Source organism: Amblyomma mixtum, chromosome 5 (genome assembly GCF_055824585.1).
Source record: "Amblyomma mixtum isolate Tamu chromosome 5, ASM5582458v1, whole genome shotgun sequence".
Lineage (NCBI taxonomy): Eukaryota > Metazoa > Arthropoda > Arachnida > Ixodida > Ixodidae > Amblyomma > Amblyomma mixtum.
In genome coordinates this window covers 22,052,721-22,065,856 of record NC_143016.1, presented here as the reverse complement: position 1 = coordinate 22,065,856, position 13,136 = coordinate 22,052,721, and the positions used below count along the sequence as shown (strand labels likewise).

The window sequence follows — 13,136 nt, the reverse complement described above, 5'->3', positions numbered from 1 at the left end:
TCATAACAACACGTTTTCCCATGCTGAAAACAAATTGGGAGTATATATCCTCTCCTACTGACGTAGAAATTATAGCCATATTGCTGAAGTCATAACAACCGCCTATCACAACTTTCACAAGAACAGCAAGACATGCATGGACCGACAGGCAAGGCGCCTGCCATGCTTTCTTAGAAAACAGCCCATACCACCACACATTAACTCCATCCTACAAGACCTCCAAGCTCAGCCTCGCTTACACGCCACTCTGCAATGGGTTCTCGGCTACGAGTGCCTGGCAGGGAATCTATAAGAGCGCATGCGCTATCCAGCGCTGATGTAGATTCGGGACCTGCTCCCATCTGGCCAGAGGACTACGACGCATGGCGCCATCGGAAACAACTTCACTAAGAAATCACGTAAACGCTCAAGAATCAAGGCACAGCATTAACCTGCCCATCCAAACACACGTGAGGAAGGCAGGATGGTCCGCCGCAACGAGGCACACACAACCTGAAGACGCGACTATAAAGACTGCGCTCGTGGTCTATCCGGAACGACAACTTTCATGTCCCAAAAAGCAAACCCTTTGAGATTGGCCGCACACCAAAGCCAACAAACAAAACACGCTAACTTCATCCCATAGCATCCCATATTTTACTTCTCAGTACTACTGACCGTCGCATTATCAATTAATTTTAGTTTCCATGTTCAAGCGCAATTTCGAGAAAAAATAGGGACAAACTTTCGCCTCTTCTTTCCTCTTTTATGCGCATTGTTTTTTATGCACTGAACAGATATTGAATATTCTATGTATACGTTTTTGCTATTCGTATTCGCTTCCTATGCGTTTTTTTTTTACACCATCATCGTTGTCTGAAACAACTCCAAGTTCCCGTACTACGATCATCTCGCTGTCCACACAAACTCAACCTGCTCCCTGTCAGCCTATACCCTATTACTACTCCCTTTCCTCTCTAAATGCTCCTCTTTCTATCAGTTCACCGCCTTTGTCTTGGCCACTCCCCCGTAGTGGGTTTGTGTCATTTTATTTGAGGCCAACCAACAACCCTTACGCACATTTCAGTGCCGGTCCCGCCGTTTCGACCAATTTTCCTTTGTTGTGATAAAGGATCCTCGCCCAACGAGCCGACGGGAGGCGACGAAGACGAAGAAGAAGCACCGCCGCAGGCTGGAGGGCCCATCAGGGACGCCGCTGAATAAGCGACCACCGGAGAGAGACCACGAAGCGCCGAGATGCGCAAGACCCCGGCCGCGACTCCGGCTGCCTCGACCAGGCCTTCGCTGCATGCAGGAGGTCGCCTGGCACGGCCATCTCCGCCCTCGCCCTACTACTCCTCCTACTACACCTTGGGCTATTTGGAGGAGCGGCCGAGCATCCTCGCCTTCTACTTGGTTATCTTCCTCACGACTCTGATCATCGGGGGATTCGCCATGGCGCTCTTCTTCGGTGGGTACATCGCTGCAGCAAAGCCGCGTCGCGCACACTGCCTATAGGCTTAGAGGAGGTACAGCCCTGGTCAAAAGTCTTCACGTCACAAAAACCAAAGGGTCTTGAAAGGCGAGGATTCTCCTCACTTTGCGAAGTTTTAGAGTTTGGGGGGCCCCGTAAGTGCAGCGCCACATGGCTGGTCACACACTGATTCTTGGATCGGGAGAGTGGAATCGGATACAGCTCAAACGAAGAAGCCCCTCCAGCTAACGGCGTCGACCGATTCTGAACCCTGAACGATTCTCCCCCTTTCCCCCTTGATCGATCTCCATGGTCTCCCAGCGTGAAATCGCAGGGGGTGGCAGACGATTGGGGAATGGATGGATGGAAAAACTTTATTTTCGTCAAAGAGCATGTGTGGACGATTCCGTGTTTAATGGCCATCAACCCATGGCTGATGGCGACCTGGGTGGCCCACTCCACGGCCCTGGTCTGGACGACCGGGTCTGAGCTGGCCAACACGGCCTCCCACTGCTCGAGGGAAGGATCACGCATAATATCCGCCGGTGGCGGTGCTATGCTGCAGCTCCATAATATGTGGCCATAGGTTGCCAGTTCCTGACACCATTTGCACTCCGGCTGAATGTCCGGGTAGATTTTGCTCAACACGTATGGGTTGAAGAAACATCTAGTCTGCAATCGTCGCCAGACGCATTCCTGCGCCTTCACCAATTACTTGTCCGGGGGTGGGTAAATTCTCCGCTCAAGTCTGAAATGGTTAGTAATGTCATGAAAGGATAACAGCCCATCTCTCGTGGACCTTCCCGGGACGTGCGGCTCACCTACTCGGCTGACGAAACCTCGAGCATTCATGTGAGCCGTCTCGTTCCCAGGGTTCCCAGAGTGTGCAGGTACCCAGGCAATCTCCGCCTCCGTAGTCCCTCGCTCCGTGGCCCGATTCAGCAATCGCGCCGCTGTGACAGATATTCTGCCCCTCGCCAAATTTCGGATGGTTGTTTTTGAATCGCTGAAGATCAGGTCAGCATTACTACTAGTTATAGCTAGTGCTATCGCCGCTTCCTCTGCAGTTTCTGGGGAGCGGGTTTTGACTTATCCAGAGGCGATCAAGCGTCCTCGCCCGTCCACCACCGCAATTGCAAATGCGTCCTTGTCCTTATACTCGGCGACATCTACATAGACTGCCCCGTTGTACTTCCCGTACTTAGCCTGTAAAGCTTTTGCTCTTGCCTTCCTGCGGTCCTCGTGATGTATTGGATGCATGTTCTTGGGCAAAGGTTTTATGCACAAGCCCTTGTGCATTTCCCGCCTCATCTGAATTTTCGTGTCACCGGCTGGAACGTCAACTCCAATGCCGATCCTTTCCAATATGTCCCTTCCTGCTTTTGTTTTTGAAAGCCTACTGAGCTGCATCACTAAGTGCGCCTCCCGTAGTTCTCCTAGGGTGTTGTGCACCCCTAATCCCAGCAGCCTTTCGGTAGACGCATTGTGAGGCAACCCAAGGGCCGCTTTATACGCCTGCCTAATCATAGCCTCCACCTTTCCTTTTTCCGCCGCGTCCAACTTCAAATAAGGCGTCGCATACACTATTCTACTCAGCACAAACGCCTGCACTAGCTTACACAAGTCCTTTTCCTTAACACCTCTCTTACGATTGGCGATTCTCCTGATTAGCCGCACGGTAGCATTGACCGTATTTTTCGGACTTCGAAAGGACTCGCTATTCTTCCTGTTGGCCTGCAGATACATACCCAGGATCCTGATCGTTTGGTTGGGGAATAACCGCGGCGTAATCGAAATCGGTTTACACCCTACTGGCTGGAGGGCGTCTCCCTTGAGGGGCATCTGCCACTTCGTTCTGGAGTACGTTGTATCGCTGGTGCCACACGGTGACTGCCGCACTGGATTACGCCACCCGCTCGCATGATGTGAGCAGGTCAGCGGCGGTTAGAAATCTCGCTGGATATTAGTTATGAGATTGGTTTAGTTTAGTTTAGTTTAGTTTATTTTAGTTTATGGGGTTTAACGTCCCAAAGCGACTAAGGCTATGAGAGACGCCGTAGTGGAGGGCTCCGGAAATTTCGACCACCTGGGGTTCTTTAACGTGCACTGACATCGCACTGTACACGGGCCTTTAGAATTTCTCCTCCAAAGAAATTCTAGCCGCCGCGGCCGGGATCGAACCCGCGTCTTTTGGGTCAGCAGCCGAGCACCATAACCGCTGAGCCACCGCGGCGGCTGTTAGTTATGAGATTGGTTTGGTTTTATGGGGTTTAACGTCCCAAAGCGACAAGGCTATGAGAGACGCCGTAGTGAAGGGCTCCGGAAATTTCGACCACCTGGGGTTCTTTAACGTGCATTGACATCGCACAGTACACGGGCCTCTAGAATTTCTCCTCCAAAGAAATTCCGCCGCCGCGGCCGGCATCGAACCCGCGTCTTTCGGGTCAGCAGCCGAGCACCATAACCATTGAGCCACCGCGGCGGCTGTTAGTTACGAGAAAACGAAAAGTCAGAAGAACAAATTGTACAAATCCAACGAGCACACAGTGCCGTACACGTGTACAGAAATATCACGCGTTTTGTTTGTCCTACCTAGAATGATTAAAATCTGATTACAATAACAGCCATCAACTTCGAATTCCTGCGCTCCTGAGGATACTAGCATTTTAAAACTGAACGGTTTAGTCTCTCCAAAGCAGGCCTGCGCTCCTGAGGATACTAGCATTTTAAAACTGAACGGTTTAGTCTCTCCAAAGCAGGAGGCCATTGTGACGCCTTAAGACAATGGCACCGCTTTTGTGTCGGTTACGTGGTGGTGGCGTCGGTTACAGACAAAAATCTCGCTGCTTTGTGAACCATCGTGCACGCATTTTCGCAATCTGTGGTCGTCATGGCAACTCACTTGATTTCTGCATTTGTCTTGTAACGGCACGCTATTCTCGATTGCGCAGCTTTAGCACTAATTAAAACGACGCAGTAAATTATTCCGTTATCAGTCAGCGAAATACGAGCGATTTCATGTTAAGTATTTAAGCTATGAAGACGGTAATCAATTTTTTGGCGCTTGTACGCGTTTAGAAATTTCGGAACCACGCATTGCGCGTGAAGTAAGGGTCGAGCCAATGTTCTCCAGCGTGTAACTCGAACACGTACCGCATAACAGCCAATTATAGTGCGCCGTTCTCAATTTCCACAAACGCTGAGTGACTTGGTAACTCGCTCTTCGCAGCGTACGCACGCGAACTCGCACGTCCACGAGTGATCCCGGGAACCACCAAGACGGCGACGAACGATACGAGCGAACAGGAGCAGGCCATCGTCGCAAGCGCCCTTCCGAACCCGACTGCCATATCCAAGCTCCCCGCGCGTCGAGGCGGCGTCGCAGTCACAAGCAGCAGTCCGCTGCCAAAAGCCTCTAACCGTAGCTCGAAGACCCATCCCAGGAGGCGCCACAAGACGACGTCGTCTGAGAGGCCAAAGCACAACGTCACTGCGGAGAGGGCGCGACGCGGGGAGGACTTGACAACAGCCTCTGATGGGTCGGACCGCACGCTGAACGAGTCCGCTCCCAGTCGAATCGACCAGACGGCAGTGACAGGACCAACAGAGCTGTCCAGCTCGGTGACGCCGGAGCAGCTAACCGCCAACACCACCGACACCACTGACACCACATTCTCCACACCCGGTCCAGCTCCCGTCACCGCCACGCCGCTCGGCAAGTGGCCAGGACTTATCTATGATGTGCCTCCCGCTGACGAGACAAACGCGACAGGCCCGAGCTTGAGTTACGATCCTGAGGAGATAGCTGGCGGTCGTGACACCGACTCGACCAGCTCCACGTTCTCCGCACCCGGTCCAGCTCCCGTCACCACCACGCCTATCGGGAAGGAATCAGGTTTTTTCGGTGAAGTAGTTCCCGTTGACACCAATGCGATAGGCGCGACCTTAAATTATGATCCTGACGAGATAGCCGGTCGTGAAATCGATTCGACCAGCACCACCTCCTCCGCACCCGGCTCAGCCGCCGCCAATGGGTTGGCGACGCCGGTTGAAGAGTGGGGAAGATTTTACGAAGATGAGATTGGCGTCAATGGGACGAAAATAGAAAGTTCGATTTTGGCGGGCCAAATTGGCTAGCTTGTCTCGACCAAGAAAATGGCGGTGCAACGCCGCGACAACGCTGTACGAAGGCGATGGAGAATTGGAAGACTTACTGACACGGCCACCGAAACGATTACCGTTTTGTGGACTAACAATGAGCAGACTTTTGAAATAGTGACTTTAGGGGACACTTTTGCTTATGTATACAACAAGGACAGTTATTGTTTTTGTTCTGAAAAGAAAAAAAGATACGTACAACTCTGAAACAACGCACGCTTCGCGAAATAAGCAATGTGTTAAACCCCATAAACCAAACCAAACCAGCAATGTGTCCGAACTCGTCGAAATAACCTGCGTACCTTATCAGCTCTATTTTATTTTCTGCCAAATTGTGACTGTTGCAAGAGCTGGAATGAATGATTGGTCAGAAACTAAAAAAGCTGTGTGTACACCACATGAAGGAAAACTCATTAAAACGTTAAACGCCGACGGTGCCGCATTAAGACATAATAACTAACCACACATCGATGGTACCTGTCTTCTTTAAACGTCATCGACGTGGAATGCCTATGCTCTGTTTGGCGCGGAATTCACATGTTGGGCAGAACCACCGCCAACTTTGGTAAGCACTACAAAGCATTTCGATCACGCGAGTTGAGGGCCGACCAAGATCAACCAATTTCTAGTCTGAAGGCAGTGGATTACATATGATTAGTTTTGAAGGAAGACCTTTGCGTCCAAGCAAATCTATGCTAGCTTTTCTTTTATTTTTTTACTGTTTTTGTTTTTCGCCTTAGTAGTCCCAGAAGTTCATAAGCTGACCTGGGGAAGTTCACTCCTGCCATTTTTACTGAAAGCGATTAGCTTTAACATTGCACATGAAAATTTACAATTTAGTGTCCGCGTTGTACAGAAACCAGGATCAATGCATTTTCTTGTCATGTCAGTTAACGCGACAAACAAGCAGCGTAGCTTATGCTTTGCAAACCTTTAAAAAGTTAACCATTGGGACTGCGCATTTCACACATCGCAGGGTTTTAGGTTTTCTTTGAGATTTCGAGGTTCAGCTCACACTAGAGAGAAATCCCTGACAAGCATTAAAAATCGGCCGCTCACTGCGTAAGTAGCGTGTATAACCATGAGGCGTCTTCAATTGATGTAAACATTCTCACCCAAAACAGGACGTCGTCAGGACATTTTGAGTGCGTTGTGAGATGTGCACCTGTTCCCAGTCGAAGGGTTACCAAATTCGTGGAACCGCGGACGCACGACGGAGGCTCGGTGGCTGATCTATTGTTGCCGGAGGCACCGCCGCCAGAGCGCTCGTTCCGTCTCCGTCTTGCCTTCCTACCACAGATATCTTCCCAGCGCACAGCTTTGTGGACTGCTCGGTGTTTGAATGCCTGCAGTAGTCATTTTTGTGGCCCGTGGACGTTTTTTTTTTTTTTTGTACCTTCTCGTGTCCCTAATTGCCAGTCATTCGCTCTGCTCATGTACCGTCCTTGTCAAAAGTAACCAGGCTGCATGGTTTGCCTCTAGCTTGTATAGTGGAGCCTTTGTGGCTTTCCTTAAGATCAAAAGTTGTTACAAGGTGACAAGACCCCCAGTCCTTACTTCTAACGACCATTCCAGCTTCAGGGAAGCTGTAAGGGCTCTACTGTACGAGCTAGAAGCAAAACATGCAGCCTGGTTACTTATGACAAAGACTGTACACAGCTTATTGTGAGGACGCAGGTGTACGGTGGCCGATCGGTACGCGATGCGGCGCCAATGGATCGTTTGAGCTTTGGGTACTCAGAAGAGGCCCCTGGTTAGGCTGTAGTTGCAACTGGGCGCTTGACCCCTCGACGACAGCTTTCTTCTTTTTTTTTTTTTTCACAAAGAACCTTGAGTGGTTGTTCCCGAGGCATACGTGTGTCCCGTAAGCACGTGTGCGGAAAAGGAAACGTAGAGGAAGGCAGAGGTTCCGAATGAATTCAGTGCTGTTTGTATGTGTGCTCGGAACCCCTCCTTTCCCAAGTATTTGGTTAGCCGATATCCTTTCCCCAGTCTTTGATTAGCTGACGGAAACTTTATTTTCCTTTCCCTAACCATCGATTGGTGAGAAGTGTCGCCTGACTGATTATTGGTTGCTGTCCCCGCCAAGGGTGGAGACAGAGGGCTTAAATCTGAGTGCTCTGGGTTAAGCGGGGGCTGATTTCGTCTAATCAACGGTTCAGTCATGCTGTAAATAGTTTTCTCCTTGCTCGTTTCTTCTTGTTATTCATGTGTAAATAAATAGCTAACCTTTTTTTCCTGCCGTCGAGTAATGTGAATGTTTGCGAGTCCGAACCAACAATCTATCAAAAAAACCAAACTCAACTTGCGTCATTGCCAAAACGTCCTCAAAAGGATGTCTTCAGTTCGTACGCTGCTAGACGACATGACGAAAAATTCTCAAATGTCCTACAATTAAACGTCCTCTCGCAGGAGAATATAGCGACATTGTACTACAACCAAGCCCGCTTTATCTCGCACATGCGGCTTTTATTTTATAGAAGTCCAGGGACTAATTAAGAGAAATTTGTGCGCAATGCTGACCCAAGAAATGGTGTGTTTTCAGGATATATGCTAGATATATTTAAGCATGACTTATCCATACGTTTCTGGTGGTATTGAACTTGGGTTTCTGACCCACAGTAGATGTACTTGTCTAAGCGACTTTGCAGCTGAGGTGGCAAGTCCAGAAAGAGGTATACCTATCGCTGCATGAAACGACTGCACAGACAGCAATCCGTGGGCAAAAAGATGGCGATCAAACCAGTCAGTCTTCCTAAGCGCGGCCAAACTTTTACGAAATCAGTTCTTGTAAAAATACAGCACAAAAGAAGGAAAAGAAAGCTGTTTTGCAATTTTTGTGAATGCTGCAATAAGCAAGCAAATAATAACGCGCGTCCTCTACGCCAAGGAGGAAGAACAGCGACTTCTGGTCGCCCAGGCGGTCGACATGCTCGGCCTGTAAATTATGGCCGAATAAAGGTCTTTTACTACTACTTCCGTCTTATGTCCAGAAAACAAACCAGAAAGGTCTTGCGGGGAAATTATGGGGATCCAAGATCAAACTGTGCCTAACAGAATGTAAAAAAATAAATAAATGAGGCCAGACCACAGGATCAGGTGAGGACTTGTTGAGGACCAGCAGAGAACACACGACGACGCAACGTTCTCAAAGATTCTCGGGACGTCCTGAGGGGTAGTTGTCTAGGAAATTAACTCTCACCACATTTGAACTCACATTGATGTCCTACCGGATACAAGGCTAATCCCAAAGCGTTTGACTGCCTCAATAATGTGAAGCATTCGTTTTTTTTTTTATTTGTGCGCTTTATGGAACGGAAATACAGCAGTTGCTAAGCCGGCTGCGCCACCTAAAACAAAGAGCCAGGGGAAGAACGCGCGGTAGCGCAACCTAATAAATTACCTGCTGCAATGTGCTACAAATAGCGCAGGATGTATTATCGGCACCATATGAAAAGTGAACCAGCGGCAGATTTATGGGTAGCTCTTGGAAGGGATGGTTGGGCGGGGGAGAAGGGGATGAGATCCCATTTTAAACCATGTATTTCTTGGATTTTTTTTTTGTCGAAAAATATAGGCGCCAGCATCGTTTTCCTATGAAAAATTTCTCGCTTAAAGGGAGTGACGCCTCCAGAACAAACCCCCACCCCCCTCCCCGCCCTCAAATCCGCTCCTGGCGTGAACGGATGAATCTCGATGTTACTCTGAAGACACAATTTTCACAATCACTTTGTATAGTGCACATAGCAACCACTTCAGAATTATCCACGCTATAGTATTTAATCTTTCTTAACTAAAATATTTGCGTTTAACTAAGTATTGCAAGAATTGCAGCGCAGCGTGATCAATTCTAGTTCATATCAGCAGTCGCGCTATCTGTGGCAAATATAAATACGTTAATACTGCGTACATTGCTTCGAAATGTTTTCTCCACAAACGGCAGAGTTCTCTTGCTGAGACTCTTTTAGGGTACATGAAGTGCGTAAATGTAGCGAACTTGTCTTTTTAGGCAGGCGGATGAAGAACAAAGCTTTTTAACGAGCAAGACTGGTAGCCGTAATCGCAAGCACGTACAATTAGCCATCGTCAAATTCTTTACGACTAGAGAGGACGCGCTCAGCTCATATAGGCGGCGAATCTTGCATTTTGTCCAGCAAAACAATCGCCGTCGTGCTCTCATATTCATGAATCAACATAACTAGAAAATGCACTAATATCGTCAAATGTTTAATGCGTTTATTCATTTCGAAGACAATACTCGTGAGCGGCTCCTGCGGAAACCGCAGCGCGCACGTCAGAAAATTATGCGTAAAAACGATGCGCCTCGACTAGCTGCCGCTGCGGCACAAATATACGACGTGATATTGTCCTTTGAGGCTGACGGCATTTCTTGTAGCACATCGAAAGCCTACACGATATGCCTGCACCGCAAACTTTCCCAAGAACACACTTCCAAACGACTGGGGCGACGGTTGAGGTGACGGCGCCTCATGGATGGGTGGAAGATATATAAGAGCGTCCCCCTTTGAATCTCGCGGTGATGGTAGTTGCCACCATGCTCATCTAGGGACTAAAGCCCCTAGCTTTTTTTAAAAAAGCTCATAAAGGCACTTTACTAAGGACCCCAGAGCGCAGCGCTCAATTTTGTAAGGAGGCCACTCCTCTCAATGGCGAGCGCGCCACGCTTTCCACACCTCCGCTTCTAGACACCGTACCAGTACGTTACAACAGCTATACTGAAAGGTGTCCTCTTACACCTAGGTGCCCGTCCATCACAACGAATCTATGAATCCCACGCCACATGCCCAGATAGGCGATCCGAAGACTTTTTAAGCTCCAGCCACAGCCCAGGCGCCGCTGAGGTTGCGCAGAGCGTCGCATTGCTAACGACCTAGGACGCAGCAATAGGCATTCGCTTCGCACTCGCTCATTCCGTCAAATATTGTAATTCGAGCTGTTGCCGCAGTGGAAATTCGCGCATGGCCACTCTTGAACTTCCAGTAAACACTAGCCGTTAAAAAAAAAAAAAACGCGCTAGTGATGGAAATCTACGAATATAGCAATAACTTCAGTCAACGCTCACAAGTGTTGACCAAAAAGAAAAGACACATAAGATAGCGGTCTTGGTAAACATAAAATGAGTTTATTGTCCAACATGGCAGCGTAAAAACGCGATACATAGGCACAGGTTGTAAAAGAGTATAAAAACTATGGGGACGCGTAAGCCACCTTAAAAGTGGAATGCGATAGCATTAGATTTCGTCGCAGCTTCTGTTCAAACTTCTGTGCGTGTTTGCGTCAGTTTCTTTGCAACTGTAGGTCCATCAACCGTCAGATTCGGACTGCTAGCCGCCGTAGCAGGTATCCGCTATGCTGTGAAAGTTCCGAAATTTGCATACATCAATCTGCCCGATTTTTTATGTCGATTCCTTATCTAAAACTAGGTTGCGCACAGTCCGGTGGGCAGGTTGTTCTGACGTCACAAGGCCACGGGAACTATCTCGCCCAGTCATTAATTTAACTGCCACCTGCCACGGTGGGCGGGGTAGTGATGACGTCTCTCTCAACCAATCATGGAGGCCCATCAGGACATGTGATAACGTCACAAGGTCACGTGACCTCTTTCGACCAATCCGCGAATTTCCTGACACCGGACATCACCGGGTTTTTGGTATGACGACAACTCTAATGCTATCGCATTAAATGGGGATGCAACTAATGCTGAAGACTGCAGACGTAGAAGCAATCGGCAAAACCTGCCATAAAAAAGGAGCACTGGCAATAAAGGAATCGGCATACCGTGCGAAGCCGTTTCTCTTTTCCTCTCTGCTTATGACATACTGGTTATAGCGCGCTACTCCACAACATAAATGGCGGACCCTAAAGAAGCAACGCATTATATTATATCCGGCACTGCACTTCAGACTTTAGGAAAGGTCTACACTATAGTACGGCCAGTTGTCAACGAACCATTCGGTGCTCAGCTGTAGTGGGCCAGCCAACCGCAACCGTCAAGGGCTCGAATTAATGTTCAGTTACGAATCTACAGGGTTCACGGAGAGCGACGCAGTGGATTCCGCCTGAGCAGTACAGAGGGTGTAGGTGCTTTCCCTTCGGTTAACTGAACGTCCCCGGAAATTCCGCTCAGGACGTCTGTGCGCGGAGCTCGTCAACGCCGGAAGCAATTTGGCACAGTCAAGCGCACAAGATAAACGGGCGTCCGGTACAACTTCCTTTCAGCCAATGCACAGCGGTGGCATATGCGAAAACTGCACGTATAAGTTGTGCCAGATATAAACGTGACTAGCACAGAAAATAAATGCCTTTCGTCAACACGCGCACGGCGCAAACAATGCCATACAGAGACAACGACTTTCAGCAACAAATGCGTGGCATAAAAGGTGCCGCTCAAAAGCATGCATAATGCCTGCCATCAACACGCATATCATGTTTGAACATGAAAACATCAACAATGACTTTCGTCAACACGTGCGTAGCCGGTAAAAGATGCCACACACAGACAGAAAAATGTAAAAGCACACGTAAGCGAAGTAAAACAACATTACGAGTACAGATCTACACGGTCGAGTATCACGGCACATCATGAGTAAGAAAGAGCCCAAAGAACTTCGATTGCATGAAGCTCTTGACAACGTTGCAATCGCGCGCTTGAGTACAATAGATCGTGTATAACAGTAAATAGGAAGACCACTTATGAAGAAGGCCACGAAGTATATCTAGTGATTCTAAACAAGTGTTCAGATTACAAATATGTCCCTTGATAACATCGATTTCGCCAACCTCATATTGCAATCATAGATATCCAGAAACGTGGACAAGTCCATTGCAGAAATAGACAAAATAGGATAATGCAGCTGAGTATACAGTTAAAGTTATCCAGCTAAAATAATAAATGTTACAACAAAGGCGAGGCTGAAGTTTGTTACGTATCGCGTATAATTAAGCTACCTAAGTTCGTAAAATTAAATGCTGTGTTTAAATTTCCAAATCACACATTGCGTTCAGAAAAATTGAGTAAGGTAGCAGGGCCCATCACATAATACTTTGCAGCAAGAAACTCAATAACACATTCATCAAAGAGAGCTAACTGGATCAGATGCATGTAGGTACCTGTCACAATAGTCACCAGGTAAAAAAAAAAAAACAGGCCTAGTTCGCGACTGCCTCAGCTCACGAACACGGATCCTTCCGCTCCTCAGATACCTGTAGTTGATTCATGGGGGTTGCTCCCAGACTCGCCGTACGAAAGAATACGGTTGTTTACCTAACAATTCAGCAGGAACTTCTCCAACGACAGACTGTACTTTACTATTTGGTTATATATAAATATGACCTCAAAACGTTTTGTCAAACGTTGCCGAACTAAAAGGCGCAGAAGCAAGTAAACGGCCCACAAAGATGACAGGAAGAGATGCGCCGCGATCTGATTAAATAGCCTCTGTCACCGGCGGTACATATTGGCAGTCTTGATGGAACAGCGCAAAACATCGGGACAAGAGACAAG

At 48.3% G+C, this 13,136-nt stretch overlaps 1 protein-coding gene across 1 annotated transcript; it reads left to right on the top strand.

Annotated features, from left to right (window-relative positions):
- Nucleotides 1–1,236: 1,236 nt before the first annotated feature.
- LOC149341522 (uncharacterized) lies at nucleotides 1,237–5,637 on the top strand. Its single transcript, XM_089541983.1, has 2 exons — nucleotides 1,237–1,450; nucleotides 4,683–5,637. The coding sequence occupies exons 1-2, from the start codon at nucleotides 1,237–1,239 to the stop codon at nucleotides 5,588–5,590; spliced, it is 1,122 nt and encodes a 373-aa protein (XP_089398109.1). The 3' UTR covers nucleotides 5,591–5,637.
- Nucleotides 5,638–13,136: the final 7,499 nt, after the last annotated feature.

Coding starts and splice junctions, on each gene's coding strand:
- LOC149341522 (XM_089541983.1), top strand. CDS start 1,237: ATGCGCAAGACCCCGGCCGCGACTCCGGCTGCCTCGACCAGGCCTTCG. Junction 1,451..4,682: donor CGCCATGGCGCTCTTCTTCG/GTGGGTACATCG, acceptor CGCTCTTCGCAG/CGTACGCACGCGAACTCGCA.